This window comes from Antennarius striatus, chromosome 15 (assembly GCF_040054535.1).
Source record: "Antennarius striatus isolate MH-2024 chromosome 15, ASM4005453v1, whole genome shotgun sequence".
NCBI classification, from domain to species: Eukaryota; Metazoa; Chordata; class Actinopteri; order Lophiiformes; family Antennariidae; genus Antennarius; species Antennarius striatus.
The window spans coordinates 20440065-20462833 of NC_090790.1; the positions used below are offsets into that span (position 1 = coordinate 20440065).

The 22769-nt window shown below is 46.4% G+C and overlaps 1 protein-coding gene across 2 annotated transcripts; it reads right to left on the minus strand.

Moving 5' to 3' along the window:
• Nucleotides 1-1965: 1965 nt before the first annotated feature.
• Nucleotides 1966-18750, minus strand: LOC137608708 (mucin-2). 2 transcript variants are annotated; one of them, XM_068335251.1, is made up of 3 exons: nucleotides 15648-18750; nucleotides 12476-12547; nucleotides 1966-2655 (listed from the first exon to the last, which is right to left on the minus strand). In XM_068335251.1, the coding sequence occupies exons 1-3, from the start codon at nucleotides 18536-18538 to the stop codon at nucleotides 2481-2483; spliced, it is 3138 nt and encodes a 1045-aa protein (XP_068191352.1). In that variant the 5' UTR covers nucleotides 18539-18750; the 3' UTR covers nucleotides 1966-2480. The 2 variants fall into 2 exon arrangements, with proteins under 2 accessions (XP_068191352.1, XP_068191351.1); XM_068335250.1 differs by having other exon boundaries at nucleotides 12476-12550.
• Nucleotides 18751-22769: the final 4019 nt, after the last annotated feature.

Consider the following 22769-nt stretch of genomic DNA (forward strand, 5'->3'; position numbering starts at 1 on the left):
TAATGCATTGTGTCGCCCCGGGAACAATATGTCAGCCGTGCGATGGTTTGCGTGTAAAGACGGTTGTTACGTGCAGCCAAAGCGATTTCCACCACGGCCAAGTTGAGACATGCAATGCCTGGGCCTAATCCCAACACGCATGTGTGTTTAGACACGGATCGGTTCGCCATCCAGCAGATCAACCAAACAGAATCCCTGAGTCGGAACCGCTCAGGAAAGTCACACACGTCCCTCCAGGGAGGCAAACAAACCGAGAGCCAACGCTCCCCAAAGTCTGGAAGGGATTGGCCCGGATCTCTCAGCACCGCCGAGCCTCCTGCAGGCAGCTGATGTGTGTCATGAATCACTGAGGACTCATATGTGGGGCTTCTCGCAGCATCAAACAGCTGAGGCCTCATTTCCTGACGCCCTGAAGTGTCCAGGAAAGTGGGCGGAGCCGCCATCTGAGGCCTGACAGACATCTGTTCCTGTCTCACATCGTCCATGTTCCGCCAGAGGTCCGTTCTGTCGCTCCTTCAGAGACCAGCGGTGCCCCGGGTCCGATTGTGTTCCATCTACAGCTAGTCCTCAAGATACGAACATCTGACTTATGAACAACCGCATGCCCACAATCCCCACCGAGCATCGTAGCATCAACACCCCATAGGTTCAGATTTCACATGTCATGTTAACACGACTCAGCAGATCACAGACTCATTGACCAGTTTACTCTGACGTCACTTCCTGTGGTCTTTTTGGTATTTCCTGTTGGCGTCATCTGCAGCGTTTCATCCGTCTTATCTCCACATCTCTGTGAACTTCTGAGCAGGAAACGAACCCACAATGCATTTCTGTTCTGTGTATTTCTGTTTACTTTAGTATTTAGAGTAGTAATGACATTACTTTAGTATTTAGAGTAGTAATGACATTACTTTAGTATTTAGAGTAGTAATGACATTACTTTAGTATTTAGAGTAGTGATGACATTACTTTAGTATTTAGAGTAGTGATGACATTACTTTAGTATTTAGAGTAGTGATGACATTACTTTAGTATTTACAGTAGTAATGTCATTACTTTAGTATTTACAGTAGTAATGACATTACTTTAGTATTTAGAGTAGTAATTTCATTACTTTAGTATTTAGAGTAGTAATGACATTACTTTAGTATTTACAGTAGTAATGACATTACTTTAGTATTTAGAGTAGTAATGAGATTAAAATGATCTCAGATGGAGATTGAAGTTTAATCAATAATGACTTAAAAACAATTCATCTTATGAACAACCTCTCAGAACCAGCTGTGTTTGTAGGTTGAGGACATCCTGTATCGGTCTTGTTTTTTATTATTTTTTACATTTTTATTTTTCATACTTGTAGACAGGATTTTATAATAATTAGCTCTTACATGTGAACACGATTCACCATTATGTCAGCGTTTATATTGAAATGGAAAAGAAGAGAATTTTAATGGATTGACGTTAATTTGATGATGCATTTCAACACAACCTCACAAACTATCAGGTTCTTCCCCGCATTGAAGATAGAAGATGTATTTTTCATTGAGATTGTTGTTGAACATCCCAAAATATCAAAAAATTGTGCAGGAGGAAATATATAAATGTATGAAGTTTTGAACAAAACAAACAATTTCGTTTTTTGCGGGTGATCCTGGAACGCATTAACCAGTAACAAGGGATTACTGTGGTCCAGAAACCAGTAATAATAATAATAATAATAATAATAATAATAATAATGAAATGTCAGCTGTTTGGTGTGAAAGCACATCGAGCCAAGAATAAAAAACTCACAGCCGGTTGTGTCAAAATACTTTTATAGAGCAGGAATCATATCTGAAATATAGCTTTCAAGCAGAACGGCTCCGATATGTACAGACCTCCCTTCACGTGTGTGTGTGTGTGTGTGTGTGTGTGTGTGTGTGTGTGTGTGTGTGTGTGTGTGTGTGTGTGTGTGTGTGTGTGTGTGTGTGTGTGTATGTGTGCAGCAGTTTTTTAACAATTACAATATAATAAAAGTGTTAAATACAGCTCATAATTCTGTTTTGAAGTCTCTTATAAAAGCTGGTGTTCTGACCCTCATTATTCCAATAATGAAGATGAATCCTTCTCTTTTATTCTCTCTGCTATAAACTCTGTTAAAGTCGTCTTTGATAAATAAACTTGTATAAATTGCCTTTTGTCACGTTGCAGCCGCTGGACGCTGGAATCCGTCCGTCTCACCTGATCGCTCTCCAAGTGAACTTCAGCTTTCATTTGACTTCAGCACTTTTACTTCCCTGCACCAGGATCAAAACTAGATGTGCTGAAGAAGCGTTTTAAGAGCAGAAACGTCACGCGTGCCCCCGTCAACCGTGAGCATCGACGGCTCCGGCTGTGGCTCCTCCCCCTCCCACGGTTGAATGCTCACGTTTAAGTTCTCAGTTCGTCCCCCGGGTGTTTCTTGTGGTTTATCGGTTGTCGTGTTCCTCTTGGCTCTGTCCTCAGAGGAACCAGAAACATTTCTTCCTGTTTTTCTTGGTGGCGGGGGGTGGCGGCACCGTCAGGGGCGAGTCTTGCTCGTGGTGCGTGGCGGGCTGAGGGGCGTCTTCAGGGGGGTCGCCCACCTTCCAGGTGCGTACCACCTGACCTTCCTGCAGACGGAAGTCGTGCTCCACGCTGGTAACAGACAGAGGAGATGTGGTTTTAACCTGATGGTCAGTAAACACAACACCGTGTCCCTTTAAATGGAACAGCAGCTTTTATAGTCTTTCAGCTCTGATTTTGGTCACCACCGACCTTTGAGGTACAATGTTAAATGCTACATTAATCTAATATATGAAGAACGCAGAGCTTTGCTTCGTTTAATAAAAGGCGCAGCATAAAACCAAGATATTAATACAATTAAACCTCGACTGACGGCGTGTCAACTTCTGTCGTTCTTGATTTTACGTCTGTTTTCAAAAATACAAGGAAAAATAAAATTAATCAACTCGCCATTAAACCGTTAAAAACACGTAACATCGCGTTTCTGTACATTAAATCAGAATAAAACATGTCAGCCCGTAGCAACCCCCGTGACCCACAATGAGGAAGAAGCAGCTGAATACAACATGGAGAAGTTTTTTCTGGACTATTTTAAAAAATAAAATGTAATTGTTTGTTAGTTAAAATGGATTCACATTAATAAATATTATATTAATAAAGTTCAGTACAGAACTGCGAATGTTTATCTACAGTTTAGCCCGAAGACTAGTTAATGTAACTAACTTCACGTCTCCTGGAACTCATTAACGACGTACGCTGAGGTTTACCTTTATTATTATTATTATTATTATTATTATTATTATTATTATTATTTTTAGCGCTACGCAGGTAGCATACGCTAAACAATGAATTGAAATCACATCAGCGCTCTATGAAGCACAGATGAGCGACGCGTCAAAGAGAAGCAGCGATCCGCCGCACCTGGAGACAAATAATGGAGCCGGTGACAAAGTGAATCAAGTGCTGAAATGCTGAGTATCACAGAATAATGCAACACCAGGAAGGACACACTCACACACACACACACACACACAGACACACACACACGCTCTGAACAAAAAGTCAGCGAGGTGCATTATCAGTCACATGACAGCAGCTGCGGGGCTTCGCCGCTGAAATGAGACGTGAACTCTGATGCACCTCGGCAGGTTCAGGTAAGCAATAATAAATGGATGCATCTGCAGTAAAAGACAGAAGGACAATATTTGCTCGCTGAATTACTTTTGTCAGCACTTGAACCTCCCCCCTCCTCCCCCATGAACTGATTCTTTTCCCCCACTTTTCTTTTTTTTATTTCTTTCACTTTGCTGCTATTCTTGCTTATTATGCGGTGGCCTAGTTAGCTGCTGTTTCTCATCTCAGCACAGATGCTGGAAGTAGAGAGGACTCCCTCGGATGCTGCAGAGGCGCTGGGAGCTCGGCAGCAACAGGGCCTCCAGTTTTCAGATAGGAACAGTGAGCACCAGCGTTAATATCCATCCGCTCCCACCGCCTCTTCACACTTCAGCCCGGGGGCGGTGCAGGTGCGGCGTGGACGGGGTTAACGGTAGAAGGTGAGTGAGGATTCCTCTGATATTAAAAGCAGGTAATAACCATCTTTTTGTGGAGGTGTTGTAGCTTTTTGTGTTGTAGTTTTAGGTGGCAGTTGACAGGAATGCTTGTTCCCCATTGGTTCCTGTATGTCAGGTGCCTCATCGCGTTCCACCGCTGTGTGATGGATGTGCAGCGGCTGCTAACGCTGCTGGTGGCGGAGCGATGGCTGACAGCTGGTGAGTGATAAAGAACGAAAAGAAACGCAAAAGTCAGGAGAACACACGAGCTACGACTTTACTCCACCAACGAGAACGAGATCCGGTCTCACTGGTGTCGTATCCATCCGCCAACACGTGGTTAAAAAATGAGATCAGGTCTCACTGATGTTGTATCCATCCGCCAACACCTGGTAAAGAACAAGATTCGGTCTCACTGATGTCGTATCCATCCGCCAATGCGCTTTGGTGACCTGAAGCGCGACTCGTACCTCGGGTCTTTGCTCTTGTGGAACAGGAACACGGACAGAGCGACGGCTCGTATCTCTAATAACTCGTGTCTCAAGACACTTCTACACTTTTAAGGCCTTGAATTTAAACAGATTCACATCTCAAGGATCTCAGGCAGCGATGATGAACTCGGGTCTATTTTGTTCATTCGTCTGAACACACACGCAGCCAGTCGTTGGTGTGTCTGATTGTGTTTCTCTTTGTGTTGATTGTTAAACTCTGACTTTCAGTGGGAGGATAAAAGTCCACACATCAGCGCCTGAGTTCACATTTGTTTCGGTGCAGCTCGCGTCCGTGAACCATCCGTTCTCACTGAGTGACCTTACTCTGAGCGGGGTTTCCCGTCCTCTGAGCTTTGGTGTATAAATCTCATCTTTTTTTAAACGTCGTGTTTGGGGAGACAGTGACCTTCACCAGGGAAGCTGCTGTGGCGCATCTCAAGAGGGGATCGAATCGACAGTTTTTCAGTTACCACATCATCCAGACTCAAGAAACTGATTTAAAATTACCAGGAAAAAGAGCAGCAGTGCTTTAAATAAAATCCTCCATACTACTGGCACTACTTCCTGTCTGTAGTGTATTTTTGTGCAGCCAGATGAACTTGAAACATTAAGATGCTGATATCAATGTCCTGAACCAGTAAGTTAATGTAATATAAGCGTAAAACATTAGGCTGTGCTGTCAGGTATTACAAACCCCCTCCCCTCACACACACACACACACACACACACACACACACACACACACACACACACACACACACACACACACACACACACACACATCCATCAATTACGTCCCTAATCTGTGGTCTGGCTGCTCAGATCCGTCTTCGATACGGCGGCAGCGACATTCAGAGTGAGACGTAAACAGACGTGTGCAGCCTGTAAAAACAGCACCGGAGACGCTGAACAGCTCCTTCCTGCAGGACGGTGAATTATCCAATCAGACGTCACTTTGTTCAGCTCGTCCAATCCAATAAATCTGCAGCTGCATGACAGACTTTAGAATAAAGATCGTCTAAAATCCTCATTCATGCGCCGCCTCACAGCGCAACACTTTAATTTGTGTTTGTACTTTTTATATTGTCATTGTGTGATTAAGTGTGTATGTAACCACGGCGACTGGTCAGCGTGCGTCGCTTTCCACCGCCTGATCATGAATGCCAAATATTTGCATTTTCACATCCATTATGCAGACGGCTTTTCCTGGAGCGACCTTATTAGCGACCTCTGCTATTTTCAACAGCGCTCTGCTTTTCCAACAAACGAACAGCGCCGCCTCTTCCCGGCGAGTGAAGGGCAGACGTTCACCTCGCTGGCGGTTCTGTCCGAGCGCGTTGATGAATGAAACCAGATCACGACCGCGGCAGGTTGGAGATCAGAGAAAACTCTGCATCAAACGGCTTCGTAAATAAAGAGCAAACGAGGTTACAATTGATCGCTGAAGATGGGATGACGGGAGAAGAGCCGATGTCGGCCAGGAGCTCACCATCCCGTCAGAGTTGGTCTGCTCCGGCTGAAGATGCAAACAGCATGTGTTCCGTCCACCGGGAATCCTCCTCCGCGCTTCAGGACGGGAGTTCCTGAGTGTCGTTATCACACAGGGTGATCAGTGGACGATACTCGATCAATATCTAACCAATAAACCCCTCATGTCTCTGGCTCCGTCCCTGAAAGGAAGTTCCTCTGTGTCCGTTAGCGAGGTGCTAACTGTTTCTTTGGTGCTGGACAGGAATTCTCCCATGGAAGTTTAGAAACGGGCTGCTTTGAAAGACGTTCAGTGATTTATTCTCAATTCTCGTTCTTTACCACGTGTTGGCGGATGGATACGACATCAGTGAGACCGGATCTCGTTCTTTACCACGTGTTGGCGGATGGATACGACATCAGTGAGACCGTATCTCGTTGTCGTTGGTGGAGTAAAGACGTAGCTCGTGTGTTCTCGTGACTTTTGCATTTCTTTTCATTCTTTATCATTGTTTACGTAACTTCTATATAATTAATTATACGCAGGTAAAGTCTGTGTGTCTGTTTGTTGATAAATTTTTTGTCAGAATTTAGGGGTTTGGTTCTTGTTTTCAAGGCTGAACGGATTATAATGATTTTAGTTATTTTAAATGGTTAAATGTTCTTTGATTTACAGCTCAGTAATGGAACAGATCCAACTCGTATCTCAGGTTCTACTCTATATAACATATATAATATAATTGTATATGATGCCTGCATTTGAAGTGGGATGACATCCTGTTATCGGTGCCACAAAAACAGATGATTTGAAAGCTGTTAATAAGGTGATTAGTTCATAACCCTAATAAAGAGCAGCCCATAAGCGCTCCTTTAGAATTGCTAACGAGGCCACAGTAAGCAGATAAATATTTCCCAGCATGCCATATCTATTTATTGATGAGTCAGGGGGGAGTGGGCGCCAGTGGAAGAGCTTCGGGGAGCTCATTTATCTGTGGGTGTGATTCTACAGTGATTAGTATTTATGTGACACATCATCCACATGAGGCTGTTCCACATGCCACTCCTGATCTTCCTCTCCTCCCCGTTTCAAAGACACGGCACATCGTTGATGGGCGCCATCTGGCACTCGCTGTTGGCATCGGATCATCCCTGTGATTATTGCCAAACAGCATGAACAAGCCCCCCCCCCCCCCAATCCGCTCACTCCGTCTCTCTCGTTTCCTCCGTTTCACACCCGGCCCTATATTCGTCCTTCCTTCATGCAAGTGGAAGGATACGCGTAGGCGAGGACGTGGTTTCCAGGTGTGTGCGCCGCCGACACTTCACCAGACACTTGATTCATTGTTAGGAGGAAAACAGACTGCACGCAGCAAATAGCACACTTGTTTTGCGTTGTTGTTGTTGTTGTAGTGTTGCCGTGACGACGCGGCGCCCCGCTGGCTGAGGGTCTCGTCCGTGAGGTTCCACATCAATGAGAAACACGCCGACATATTCTCTCCTCTCTCCTGACGTAAAGACGGATTAATGCAGAAGAGCTGCCTGCCCTGCCCTTTAACACACACACACACACACACACAGACACACAGACACACACACACACACACACACACACACACACACACACACACACACACACACACACGGCTCCGACAGGGTTGTTAGCAAAAGGTCATTGTCAAGGATCTGACAAATCTTTCTAGAGAGAATCATCATATCCAGTTAAACTGAAAACACACCGGCGTGTTTTCCTGCGTTGTTGTCTTTCAAGCCGTTTGAATTTATCTCATCGTCTCCCCGTCTCAGCTCCTCTACCCATAAATCTGTCTCCGCAGCAGGGAGGAAGGAGCCTTCTCAGATTGATGTCCTCTGTTCTTCAGAAGTTCTTCACCACGTACTGATCAATTCCATCAATTCTTTCAAAATCAAAGAATCATAAACCAAGATCTAACAAACTGCAGACGTGCGGTTGGGGTTGTTTTGTGATCAGGTTCAGTTTGCAGTTCTGATCAAAAATGTCTCTTTTCTAAACACTCAGCCACGAAGACATTTCCCTTTGGTCGTCTGCCCTTTCGTTCCTCCCGTCCTCCTGGTGACTCATCTTGCACTTCCGTCTCTTGAACGTTGCCTGGGCAGAAATTTTGCCACATGATGTTTTCCTACAAATGGCAACTGGGAAAACAATCAGGGTGATGCGTGGCGCCCAACACGAGGGTGCACCCCTCTCCTCCTGTCTGTTAACCTCGTCTTCCTGGGAATTGGTTTCCGTTCCATTCAGCGCCGTCTGTTCGCTCCCGTTATCATAATGGCAGCGCGTTGTTAATATTTGATGAACGGCTGGAGGCTGGATACAGGTTTAGAAATATCCCTGTGACCGTGAACATGAGAAGTTCATCTATAATTCGCCTGCACTTCTCCGTGTTTCTGATGGGCGGGGCTAAATGTGAGCGCACAGATTTACTTCGGCTGGGTTTCTGCTCGTTTGCACGCCGCGTGTCGGCTGCTGATGTTCGTTTCCCTGAATAAACCGCGAAGAAACGGCGGATTTGGCCACCGGTCTTCCCTCTGACGCCGCGCCGACACCCAATCCGGAGCTGCAACTTTGCACCACTTCTCATCCCCTTTTAGGTGTGAAATGTATTTATATTCCAAGTGCAGAAAATGGAAGGGGGGATGGGGGGGTGACACAAGCAATCTCCTGGAAAAGGTGCCTCTTTCTGATGTCTGTAGAGTCCCGTGTTCCTCTGAATAAAACCAGAACAATGAGGAGCTGTGGGCTGCAGGGCCCGGTCTCAACCGTTGGGGGGGGGCGTCTGAATTGGACCGCTATGCCCTTCCGGTCTGCACAGGATCGCCGCTCCATCACGAGGATCGACCTCCACCCAAACCAAGCCCACAGAGAGACGGCACCATTATTACTATTTAAAATCTTTTAAAGCCGACGGAATTCATTTTTAATGCAGGTGAATATTTCACCGTAGCGTCGAGTTGTTTAAAAAAAGAAGTGAATGAGACTGGGTGGGAGGGAGAAAGCTCCGGACATTAGGATGCATGAGGAGTCAAACCCAATCTCCATCCTGGCGCTCGGTCTCTGAGGCTCCGCCCACACGCTCACCGGTCGGATCGGTGACCGGAGTAGGGCTCCGCCCATCTGCCGCCACCTGCCATTCACACGTGAGCGAAGAGGCCTTCATCCACCGTATTTAACGTTCAGGCAGGACGAGAGACGAGACCTCCTCAGTAACCGTCTCCTCAACGACCCACCGATGACGCATCGGACGCCTCAGGACACCACCACGTGTTGGCGGATGGATACGACGTTGGTGAGACCGGATCTCGTTCTTTTACTCTAGGTTCTACTGTAGATTCTATTGTAGGTTCTACTGCACTGTATGACTATATTATACTATGGTATCCACCCACTCCACACATAGCAATACGCTAAGGATAAGCTAGTTTCTGCTTGCGCTCCCTCAGTGATACCAACGCATAAGATGCAGGGAGCTCGGCATCATGGGAGTTGTTGTCCTCATCGAGATCATTCAGTGTGTGTAATTCATGTTGGTCACAGCTTCTTTCCTCACTCTCACCTCACCAGGTAAAACATACAGGTAAACAGTTCTATTCATGTGACAGCGGCTGCAGAAACAGATCGTTTCATTTCCTGTCAGTGAATTAAAACATTGTTTTCGGAGGCTTTAGAATTCAGCTGCTGGATGATACGTTCAGTCGGGTCAAATTTTTAGTGGCTTATTTGGCGAGCAGAAAATAAATCTGCATAAATTCCCGTCTGAGCTTTTCAACTTGATTGATACCGTGTGATGTGCTGAATTGTGCTTTTCTTCAGGGCTGAGACGTTTTCAAGAGGCTTTTTAATTGATGGAATCTCGCCCGTTTGATTTTATGGCTTTTCCATCACTCACTCCTTTTTTTAGGCTTTATATATTTTTCTCTCCTCCGGTACCCTTTTCTCTCGCTGCCAAATTCTCCTTTTAAACTCCGCTCAACTTGAGCCTCAAAGAAAAGAAAACCTCTTTCCCTTTCAACGCCAGAAAATCCTCTCCGCCACACATGAAAGAAGCGTGTCGAGCTGACAGGTCGATGCAGCGATAACACCTCGTCTGACCGTCAAATGTCAAGTGTCCGTCGGTGTAATATTAAGCGACGTTACGACACAGAACGCTCATTTATCCTCCGTCACGTTAGCCTCCTCCTCTTTTTATTCCTCATTCCCTTTCTTCCAGATGAGGAGCCGTCGCTGCTTTGTACTGACATTTCTGAGCCGTAACCTCACTGTAATATTCTAATCTTTGCAGATGAAGCTGTATTTTGTTTCTGAATGACTCATTTTCTTTGTGGGCTTCTTCTCCCTCCGCTCCCATTCTCTCTTGTTCCATTTCTAAATCTCAGATCTTTCCTGGCAGATCTTTCTCCTCTCTTATCCTCAGCCGTCTTTCTTCCTGTCCTCCCCCACTACCGTCTTTGTTTCCCCCGTTGAAGACGGTTGCACGCAAGCTATGAATAAAATTAAATAATAAGCAAATTAAGACGATGGTTTGATTGAATCATTTATGTGGGTTACGGTAACTCAACCCGCAACGATAGCATTTGTTTGCTAATCTAGAGGATGTGCTGCAGCTACAGGAAACACCTCATTAGTGCTCTGAAACAAATAGATGAGTTTGGAGGTGAGCGAGCGACATCCAATCAGGGAGAGCGATCCGTCTCTGGTGTAAACACGCCACATTTCACATCTCCGGTCCACAATTAAAACAACTGATGATGAATCGGGGCCTGCTAATTGGGTTTCTCTACATACGTGAGTAACAGAACTGGGAGTAACAGTCCTAGTGAACTTCTCATGTTCACTAGGACTGAAGGTGGCCGGTTCAAGACCCACGTGGAAGTATGGAGTGTGAACTGTTCACTTCCTGAGCACTGCCGAGGTCCCCTGGAGCAAGACCCCCCACAATCTGTTCCTAAATATACAGGTTAATCTCGGCTCACGTCGTTTGGAGTGAGTCGAGATTAGACGTCGAGATTCTCAATCAGACGGCGGTTTAAAAAAAACACGGTGTTAAAAACACATAATATCATGTTACTGTACAATAAATCAGAATAAAACATATAATATCTTATTATTATCCCGTAGCAACCCCCGTGACCCACAATGAGGAAGAAGCAGCTGTACTATATTAAAAAATATATATTAAAAAGTAAAAATAGATTGATATTAACCAAATATTATTAAAATACATTCATGAATAAAGTTCAGCACAGTACTGGGAATGGTTATCTCCTGTTTATTCTGGAGTTAAATCAACTAAAGTCTCCTGGAACTAGTTAACGACGTGAGGTGAAGTTCACCTGCAGAGTGAAAAAATAATTTCCCAACTGTGAGATGAATGAAGGAACCCTCAAACACCAGTGTTACGCTGACATAATGGGATGTAATGACGTGCAGTGTAATCTAAAGTCGTGTCGGAGCAGAATGTTTTAATAATGCAGCAACGTTTCAGCTGAATAGGGACATAAATATAGATCTGCTCCTATAGGGTCTCTGTGTGAATGTATAATTAATTAGGATTAATAAATACATGTGTACGACAGCTCCTTAATAGATATCACAATACGTCCAATCACACACATACGGAGTGTGTGATATGTCTGTAGTGAGGACTGTTGCATCAAGTGTTGAGCTCCAAAGTTTAAATAATTAAAAGGCAGCGCTGAATGTCATCCACTCACTTTCCTCCTTGTGTGCCTCTGCAAGGCTTCTGCTAATAAGCCTTATTTTTTAAAATTGAAATTCTGACATTTACAACTAAGAGACAAGGAATTCAATTTCATAGTAATCCACAGTTTCCCTTTTTGCCTTTCTTCCCCTCCTGTAAAGTGTGAAATCCTGTTTGTTAATTGATTGATTTCAATTCATATCTCGAAGCGGAATGATTAATGCAGCCACTCTGCTTGTTTGTTTGTGTGTGTGTGTGTGTGTGTGTGTGTGTGTGTGTGTGTGTGTTTGACACCGTGTGTGTCTGTGTCGACAAGAGATAAGGAGGGAGGAGGAATCCGAGTGGGCACACGGGTGCTCGACTTAAAAGTGTGTTGTGTTGCTCACCTCATTAAATGTGAGAGGCAGCGCTGGAGTGTGTGTGTGTGTGTGTGTGTGTGTGTGTGTGTGTGTGTGTGTGTGTGTGTGTGTGTGTGTGTGTGTGTGTGTGTGTGTGTGTTAAGTCTTAATAAATCTTTTATAATGATGTTCCGTGATCAAACCTGCAGTGGTTTGTGCTGTCACTGAGCAGAACCGTCCTACCCGGCCGTAAAACCCAACTCCCAAAACTGATGTGATTCAAAATGACAGCGCCGATGCACACAGCGGCCCCCCCCTTGCGCAGGCGTGTAAAACAAGGGATGCATATGCAGAGTTTGTTGGAGGGGGGGTACCTGTAGATGATGCAGGCGCAGTCCCTGCAGGTGCCGCAGTTCTCGATGTCCTGTCCGGTTCTGTAAGAATGTCTTCTGTTGAGAAGCACAGAGATGACATATCAGGGGAAAACGGCGACATGGTGTGTGTGTGTGTGTGTGTGTGTGTGTGTGTGTGTGTGTGTGTGTGTGTGTGTGTGTGTGTGTACTTACAAATATATGTGTGTGTGTGTGTGTGTATATATATACACACACACACACACACACACACACACACACACACACAGTATATGTATATACAGTATATACAGTATATATATATATATATACACACACACACATACACATATATATGTACATATATATGTATATACATATTTATAAATATATATGCATGTATAGTCTGAGTATAAAAGTAATTTCCCTTTTGGGGATTAATAAAGTGGACTTTAATCTTTAATTTCTCATCCCCACGACTCCACCAACACCCCCTCCTGATCAGCCCTGATCGCTCTATAATGAGCAGTGTCCCTCCCAGCCGTTACGTAAAGCATGAGTCACGGTACGACTCCAGGCATAAAGTGATGCTTATGAGGTAGAACCAATGTCTGCACGCACGCTACCCCATCGTTCAAGTCTCACACGCAAGACGTGTCACTGCGGCGTTGCCGTCACATGTTCAAACGTGAGCAGAGTGACGTCATCGTTAAGGCCTCTGGATTATGCTGCTCAGATATCACATCCGTGTCCGTCACCTCCCGTTCGCCTGTCACATCCCTGGATCTCGTATATTCGTACGATAAGGCGGGAGGAATTACTAAGCAGCTTACGATGTAGGCAGCAGATTAATTATTGATGAGAATGGTAAAGGGTTTACACCAAGAGGCACGCCGCGTCTCAAGCCACCAACGCCGTGACAGCCAAACGATTCCGATCTGATGCCAAGTCGGCGGAGCCCGACCAGGAGCGGGTTCCAGACTTCCACCAGACTCCATGGAACCACATCGGCTTTTCTGCCGAGTTTACCCGGCGTTCTGTCCACACGGCGGTGATGCCAAAGTATTTACGAAGCTCACAATGCAGGGATTGGCTATAAATAGAGGAGCTTCATCGCAGCCGAGCTCAGGCACAACAGCCACATATCTGTAATAGTCACAGCTCACGTTATTAACGCTGGGTTGTGTATTCCCTTTCTGAAGAATCATCTGCCCACAACAACCCACTGGTGTTCTCCATTTCAGGAGCTCAATGCTGCGATCGCATCGTCACGTCTTTCCCTTCGTTTGTTTTCGTGTGGAAAGAAGCGGATTTTCGCTTGAGAAATTAACTGTCTTGGAATAAAACAGCAAGTAGTTCAGGCCGCATGCTGACATTTACTTTCCAGGTCTCCAAAATACCAGGCGCTCGTGATTTACATCGTCCCATTGTTTGTTCCCCTCTCGTCCTCCCTCTCTCTCTCTCCGTCTCCCTCTCTGCTTTTCTTTACGTTTTTTCTCTCAACACGGACTCCGACTGTGTGAATCAAGTGAAACATAATGAAAGTGCTAATTTGCTAATCTTCTCTGACATACAGTACACTCAGCTGAGGATAAGAAAAGTAACACTTCACCTCATCAATTTCATGGATTTTTAAAAAAATTTGTGTTTTTTCTGAATTTGGTGCTAACCCAATTCAGATGACAAGTCCTCTAATTTGGGTTGTAATTCCGTAAGGATTGACAGAACACGGAGATTGGAACTACAGTAGAACCTCGAGATACAAACTGCTCAATTTATGAGGTATTTGAGATACGAGCCATTCTTTACCACGTGTTGGTGTATGGATACAACATCAGTGAGACGGGATCTCGTTCTTTACCACGTGTTGGTGGATGGATACAACATCAGTGAGACGGGATCTCGTTCTTTACCACGTGTTGGTGGATGGATACAACATCAGTGAGACCGGATCTCATTCTTTACCACGTGTTGGTGGATGGATATGGCATCAGTGAGACCGGATCTAGTTCTTTACCACGGGTTGGTGGATGGATATAACATCAGTGAGACCAGATCTGGTTCTCTTTGGGGGAGTAAAGACGTAATTTTTTGTGTTTCTTTTCATTCTTTAATGGTTAAACATTGTTGACTTGTAAGCTCAGTCATGGAATGGATTCCAACTCGTATCTTGAGGTTCTACTGTAGGCCCCAGATTATCTGGTGGGGACCCCCCTTGTTGGCTCTTGCTTTGCTGCACCATTAGCCTGTAGCCGGTAGTCGTTTCACATTTTTAACTTTCACACCACATCTACATGCAGACAAACAGAAAATACTTTTAACTGTGGTGATGCAGCATTTCATACAATTACTAACGCTACCTCTGAACGCCACCTTGGACATTTGTTGCCAAGAACACTGTGATTCTTGGTCTTCTGCCCAACCATGTGGAATTCTTAAAATAAACACGAGATTCACCTTTGAAATCGGAGCTGTGGTTGAATTTCAAACTCAGGTTAACACTTATAAGAAAATGCAAGTGGAAGGTCTTTATTAAACACCCCCACCCCCCAACAGAGTGGAATCATCACTGTGAAGACTTTTCAAGGTTAGCACCACAAACATATGGACGAGGTCGTTTTGTGTTGTGTGTGCAACATTTCTCGCATCAGTTCAATGAAGATGCCAGACTCGCGGCCCAATCAAACTGCTGTGATATGTTCGCGTACTGCTGTGCCAGAATCCCTGCTGCCAAAAGAATGACAGGACTGGCTTTCACTCCAGGTACCAGCAAGGTGTGAAATGCCCTCATTCATTTTTTGACAAAACTGAATCGAGTAAAAATACATGGCTTATCTCGCAATCCTGTGGTTGTGTGTCTTTGTGTGACGGCATCGCACCTTTGGTTTTGTTGAACTGGAGCTCTATGCTTTGGCAAGAGTCCACAGAAACCAATGAAACAATGAGGGTCGGTCTAAATGTGACCTTCTGTCAGTCGGGGGGTAATCGGATGCGAGAAAAACCTTGAGAGCAACTAATGTCAGCAGTTGGGTGTTGGTAATGTCAGGTAAGCATCATGAAATATGCATTACAACCTGACGAACGCCTGTTGAGCTCAAAAACACTGGTGATTAAAATAGATTTGCAATTTGGCGTCAACGTGCATGCATTACGTTTTCGTTGTAAGCAGTCATACCACAATGAAATATTGCCTCACCCATCTCTCTCGGCTTCCTTCTTCTCAAGGTCTTGAATGACATCCAGCAAGACCTTAATGGTGTTCTGGCTGGTCTCCAGGACTCCTTCAAGGCTGTGGAGCTGGTTCTGCAGGCTGCGAATGTCATGCAGGGGTCCATCAGGACCCAGGAGCCTTTCTGTCACCTTGGAGGGGTCCAGTTTACACCTGGCCCCAGACACCAACCCTCCCAGGATTTCCTGGACTTGTCTCAAGGTGTCAGCCTGGGTGGCAGTCAGGGGCCCGGCTACAGGATGGTCCCCTGGAGCAGAGCAGCGCCTGGCTCCTGAGCAACCCTGCTGGTTTGGATGGAGCGGTTGTTGGCTGTTGGGGGTGTTGGGTCTGGCTTTTGCCCCCGAGCAGAGCATTTTGTGTAGCACGCCGAGCTGAGCCTGGGCTGAGCTAAGACAGCTGGATTTAAAACAGGCCTTGGCAGGTGATGAGGAGGAGGATTGCATCTCTGCCTTCATCATAGCAACCGGTGGAGTTTGAGCTCTGTGCTTCAAAGAGCTGGCTTGCTGGCAGTTCTTGGGAGAGTCTGTACATTTTACATTTTCCTTTTTCTCCTCTGTTTCTTTATCTTTCCTGCCTGCCTTACTGTCTGCCCTGAGCATGGGTGTTCGGATTGCAGGACCTGGCGGATCGCTTCCCTTTTTGCGTGGTGTGTAAGGTGGAGGTGGTGGAGGTGGAGGTGGAAGCCGAATGCCCCTCTTATCCTGAGCGTTGTAAGGGGCCTGAGAGGGGGGAGTATATGGGGGAGCTGCTCGAAATGTGGAAGAATAGGAAGGAACAGCTTTAGTAGGTGTTGCACAAGGGTGTGCGTTTGGAAGAGTGGTCACAAATGTTTTTACAAGTGAGGGTGGAGAAGTGCAAGATTTCAGTTGTGGGACAGGGGACGAGTAGGGAGTCATCCCTGTGGTGACAGCAGACGTGTTTTGCATTGGGATGTTGCAGTGAGAAATGGTTTGTATGAGGGTGGCGTACGATGCCGAAGCAGAGTTTTGTTGGGGGGTGTGGGGACCAATCGGATGTGTGGTCGAGTAATATGATATGGAGGTGCACGTCATTGTCGTCTGAGTTGCAAAGGTTGTTGCTGTTGGATTCACAGGAGCCGTGGTGTTGAGTGCATCGTGTGGTGGTTGTTGTGTTACATGTGGAGCAGTGGTTGGATGTATGGTGGGATCAATGGGAGTGGCGCTGGGAGGTTGAGTGGGTGTAGGGGTGGGAGAAGACACAGATCCTGAGTTGGAGATGGGGGAGGCCCAGTTTTGGGTTTGGCAAGGTGGTTCAGTCAAGGAAGGAATAGAACAGACAGCAGTGCTGGGGGTTGTCGGTGGCGACACAACGGTATAATATGGAATAGGGTTCTGGATGGCAGGAGGTGCACAAGTGGAGGAAGGAATTGGAAGCGCCTGGGGTGGAGATGGAGTGGGGCTAGGAGACGAGCCAGGTGGTTCCAAACAGTGTTCAGGGGTCTGTGTTGGTGCACTTGTGGGTGTGGGAGAAGCACAGTAAGGCACGTGAGTTTTTTGGGTGTCTGGGGGGTCGTGAGTTGCGCCTGGGGGTGCAGGACTCTCTGCTTTCAGTGGTGGTGAAGCACAAGGGCTGCCAGTTTGGTGATTTGTAGGCGAGTGACAGGGAAAGTCTGTTTGTCTTTGGATGGGGTATTGCTCAGTGTTTGGAGGTAGGGTTGGACAAGAATTTTGGAGATGAGTTTCAGTTGTGCATTGTTTGTCACATGAAGGTGAAGACTGACTCTGATGCTCTGTTTGACTTTGGGTGGTGCTATACTTTGAATTTGGAGGTGTTGAAGGGCTGTCGGTCTGAACTTGAGTGGTGCACCGTTTGGTATCTGGGGGCTGTGGTAATGAACTGGGCCGTTCAGTCTGAGTGAGAGTGGTGCAGTACTGGACTTCTTTCCCAGGATCACTTGTTGTCCTACTTAGTCGCTTTCTCCTCCTGACTATCAAGGGTGTGCTACTTCCCTGGCGTTTCGGACCATCTCGACAGGATACAGAAGAACAATGACCAGGATCCGAGCTGTGATGAACTGAAGTGGAACAGCTGTGCCTTGAGTTTTTTACAACACTAACAGCTGATTTAATGTCGGTCCTGGAGGATTTAGTCCTCCGTTCGACCGAAGTTCGATCCCCAGGTCCAGGAGGACCATTTTGATCCTTGTGCCCGGGCAATGACACTTGGTTTTGCGTAAGATACTCATCTTGGGAGTCATGTTCGTCATCCCCATCCACTCCCACTGAGTCCCCCAGGCTGTGACTACGTGTGTGCGTGGAAGTGAAGGACTGGGGCTTTTTCAGGCATGGAGAGGTTTGGATGGCTGTGCTGGTGCTAGTACTAGACCTGCGTGTCATTGGCAATGTTAAGAAGTTCGTCTGTGGTGGCGCCCAGCATCGGCGTGTTGGACCCGGGGTCAGTGGATGAGGAGGGGCCCTGGCTAAGAAAGCAGCCACCACTTCGATAGTACTTGCCATGTCCCCACGAACAGCCCCTACAACAGAGGTTTGGCCGGGCAAACCACCGGTTCGTGGCCCATCCCTGTCAATCCACGGATGGGGGGACCTACTGTTGTGTTTGCGAAGAGGATGTGGACTGTCACAATCTGTGGCAGGCCTCTGATGGCTATTGTGGTCTCCGGTTCCACTGTTGCCGCTGCTGCTGCTGCCATCCTCTAGGTCTTTGAAACGGACTTGGTGAGTGCGGTTGCGGCGCCGCTTGAGGCGGCTTTCTATATCTGGGGAGTCTCTATTGAGCAGCACAGAGCGCACGGTCATTGTTCCAGGCAACTTGTCCGCCAAAGTGCTCTTGCTGTTGGTTTGGCCTGTGAGCAAGTGGTTGGGCTCTTTACTCACCATTTCTCCTGCCTCTCTCGCCCCCCCAACATCCAAAGGCTCTAGGGCCAGGTTGATGTTGTGTAGGCTTAGCTATGGTAGTGCGTCAACAAGAAAAGTAATCTTCACTTTAAAACAACCACAGTACGCTGAAACAACGCTGTACAACCAAAGGAGTTCCAATTTGATCGTTAGCACTGTGTGAAGCTACTCGGTTCATCTCAAACCTGTTTGCCAAGGACCTGCTTTGAACCACGATCATCCTCTAGAAGGGATGGATTATCGTATTCACAGTTCAAGGTGTCGTGAAACACCAAGTGAAAATGTAGCATAGACCACAAACAGGTGAACCCTACATCTACTTTTACCCTCGTACAAAAATAAATATATGTGCAGCATCAAATATCCTCTAGAATGGGCGCGTTAGAAGTGTCCACGCATCTCCATGTCTTTCGACGCTCAGAACGTTTGCTTGTTATTTGTTATTTATCTTTAATTTTCCAGAGAGATGAACTCTTGAGGCCAGAGATGCTACAGACAAATGAGCAGGAGGGAAGAGAATTCAGCCTGTCCATCCTTTCTGTGTCCATCACATTGCCTTCCTGACTTGGCAGGCCTTCCTTCTCCATCTGCTTTGTCCCACGGGAGATTGGATGGCCGGCGTATGGGATGGGTCTTCGAAGCACCGCATAATGGCCTATCTGTTTCAATTTTTTTTTTGTTCTTTCTCTCTCTTCCATTTGATTGAATCACGATCTCAGCTTTTCTGCCGGTGACTCATTCTCTCGCAGTTGAAGGCAGGACAAACTTCTAAAAAGAGCAGAAAAGCAAAAACAGAAGGAAGAGGAGTAAGAGGCTATGCTTGTTTACATGTTCTCAGTCAAATACAATGAGCCCATACCTTGAGATAATGAGGAAGGTATGAGATAGATAGATGGATGGATGGATAGATAGATGGATGGATAGATAGGCTCTTTTAAGAAGGCATGAGAGTCGAGGTCAAGACGATGGAGAAGGAATAATGAGAAAAGGTTGAGAAAACCGCAGACATGAACAAGGAAACGACAGCAGCTATGAAAACGAGTCAAAGACGGTCATGAAGACGCATCACATCGGCTGAACGAATACCAACGGATTGGATTGTCCTCTCCGATGTCCACCTACTGCACATACGTGTATTTATCCATCGCTAACCTTGTGTTATAAAACAGCTGGACTGGTGCATACTGTCACGCAGCGTGACTCCCATCATATTCCTAATGTGCATGTGTCTCCCAGATTTTCCTTTCGCTCCGTGTTTAACAGTGTGCCTCCGTTATCGGTGGTTGATGATCTGGCGTGGTGACATCCTCTCTGATTCATCTGGTCACTGTGGGACAGTCTGTCTGCCTCGCTCTATTTAGTAGCATGTTCTCGTCAGGCTGATTCCTCGCTCTGTTTCTGAAGATCTATGGCCCGATACGTACATATATCACTTCCATTTCCCGTCGGTGCCACCGGCAGTCAGGCGTGATGCTGTCGTTCGCCTTCACACAATCTATGGATCTGCGCCTTGTTATCTCATCGTGATTGCCTCCGACATCGACGGGGCTCGGCTAATTCTGTGTGAGTGTGACTCGCCGCTACTCTGTTCCCCTGCCTTCCGTGGGAGGGGTAATTAGTGACTCCTTCACAGCTATCAGGTTATTTAGGGAGAGAGACACCCGAGGGACTGCCACTTTTATTTATGTCCACTGTTCTCCGCTCTTTCTCTGCCCGGCTCTGAACGGGAGGGTCTTTGTTACGGCTTCCTCTATCAGCTCCTCTGGAAAGACGCTGATGGGAGGTGTGATGGAGTTCCATCAACCAAACCCTCTCAGAAACATGAGCGGATTCAGAAACAAACCGCTTCCTCCATGTTTTACTTTCTTCACGAGAAACAACTTCGCTTTATTGACCCGGCTTCCTTTCTTTCTCTCTATAATCATCTTTCCACTCCTGTTTTTTCATTAACATCCCAGAATTGACTTCGTTCCTGGCATGCAGGTGCGATCTTACCCTTCTTATATCTCTATTCTATCTACCGGTTCTCTTCTTCTTTCCATCCCTAATCCCTGTTTCATCGTCCCTCTTCCTCCACCTCCATCTCTTTCTCGTCCCACATCCTCCCGGATCTGCAGACGACACTCGGATCAGAATTTACGCTGACAGTTTAATGAATCCAGGCCGTCTTAATGCTGCATGGGCTCACTCGGCTGGCTGAGGCCAGCTCTTTCCCACATGTGACATTTCCATGTTGGGCTTTATTGGCAGACCGGAGATAAATCACCGAGCAGGAGGAGGAAGGTGTGCAACAGCATAATGCCAGCGAGGGTCATAACTCTTTGTGGATATTATTTAAGATTTACTACAGCTGCCTGCCTCCCTGAGAAGGCATTACTGAGAACATGGAGTGTGTGTGTGTGTGTGTGTCCTATCCAGTGTGTGTTTGTTCCACGGCTGTCGTGTGTGTGATTCTAAAGCTGTGGTCCCTCTGTAAGCTGTGCTGACTCCCACAAACATATCTGATGCATTCATAATACAGGACCCAGGTTGTGCAGATAATAATAACAACATTCTGATCCTTCCAGGGATGCTGACAATTGCATACGTGCCAATAACACACCTTTTTTTGGGGGGGGGGTTGGATTGTTATGTAAAGGCATGTCAGATCGGATTGTCGAGCCACGCTAACATTTGTCAGACAGGACTGAGATGAAGAGGAGGCAGAGAAAGGAAGAGGAGGCAGACGCGTTGGGTTCTATATAGAGATGCTATGAGACACACCGCAAACAGAATAAAGTAGGAGGGTGGGGGGGGTAGGGTGCGACGCAGGAGGGAACAACCCCTGGCAGCAGAGGAAATGTCATCGTTGGAGTTCAGTGAAGTGGTAAATCGGGAGCATCGGCATGTCAGCGCGTTTAAGGAGGAACTGGAGAGGAACTGAGCAAAGCTAGATTATCAGTTATTGGCCTTGTGAGCAAAAGGAAGGGTGAGAGTTCTACCTGTTCTCTGTCAAAGGGATTTACAGCACAGTTTACACACACAACCTGCAGGAGGCCTGGCGGTGTTTGCATTCAGTAACGACGCCTTCAGGGTCGCCTGCAGACGGGCGTTTGGTTCAGCCAGCGTCGTGCGGAGCGGTGCGAACAGAACATATTTGGTTTTATTTGGCGACATAAAACCAGCAGGAGACGTGAGCCCGTAAAGGACAAGAGATTTATACTCAAACAGATTCGCGTGCATACATTAGCAAAGCAGGAGTCACGACACGCGTGTGAAACCAGGAAGGAAGATCTGGGAGGTGCTTCAGTCTGACTTATGAAATATTTAGCCTGATCAGACTCAACAGCAGAATTAAGCTTCACAAACAAACACAAATTAAATCAGGAGATACTGACGGTGGAGCTGCTGCTGGTTCGGTTCTGCAGCTCCAGTGAACAGTAATAAAAAAGACAGACAGTTAGCGACGAGCTGCTGAAGCATTAAGCATCTAAAGAGCCAGATATTTCCCTCAGGAGCAGCTGGGAGGGGGGGGGGAATCAGACGTCCATTCATCAGGTGGATGGATGGAGAGTCCGAATGATAGATGCTGTGTCTGCCGGACATTTGGAAGTAATTTAGCAACTGGAAGAATCAGTTGTTGGAGGTTTAAAGAGTCGTTTATGCAGCTTTTTGGTGGAAAGGGGTGAGAAGACTGGTGTGTCGGATAAATCCAACAAAATAAAACCATACGACCAGCTTTTAACTGTTATATTCTAACTATAATGATAAAGGTGAATCCAGTTTGTATCAACTTTATTAGCAGCGTCCTCGTAACGTCACACCAATGTTTGTTTCTTGTTGGTTCTGCTAGCTTGGGAGTTTCAGTTTAGCGCTAATGTATTCTGTGTTAGCGGCCTGGAGCGGCCCCTTGAAGGAGGTAGTCATGTGACCGAGGCAAGCATCTCCACAAGCGTCAAGAGTGAATTCATAGACAGATGTGCAGGAGAGAATCCATTCATTTAAAACTAAACATCGTTCAGAAAGAAAACAGAAGTAATGGAAGTTCTGGGGTCTCTCCATCCTGGTCGTTGGAGGTCGTCTGGGGGTCACTGAGGGTCGCTGGGGGTCTCTGAGACAAAGCTGACACAGAGTTTTCTTTTTAGCACTCAATCTGGTTTAACTGTGTTTGGTTGGATGGGTTCTGGCTGGTGGTATGGGAACGTGTCCCAGCTCCCGTCCCCAGAGGTTGTCA

Coding starts and splice junctions, on each gene's coding strand:
- LOC137608708 (XM_068335250.1), bottom strand. CDS start 18,538: ATGGTGAGTAAAGAGCCCAACCACTTGCTCACAGGCCAAACCAACAGC. Junction 12,551..15,647: donor AAGGAAGCCGAGAGAGATGG/GTGAGGCAATAT, acceptor GCTTCTCAACAG/AAGACATTCTTACAGAACCG. Junction 2,656..12,475: donor TGCGCCTGCATCATCTACAG/GTACCCCCCCTC, acceptor GTCTGTTACCAG/CGTGGAGCACGACTTCCGTC.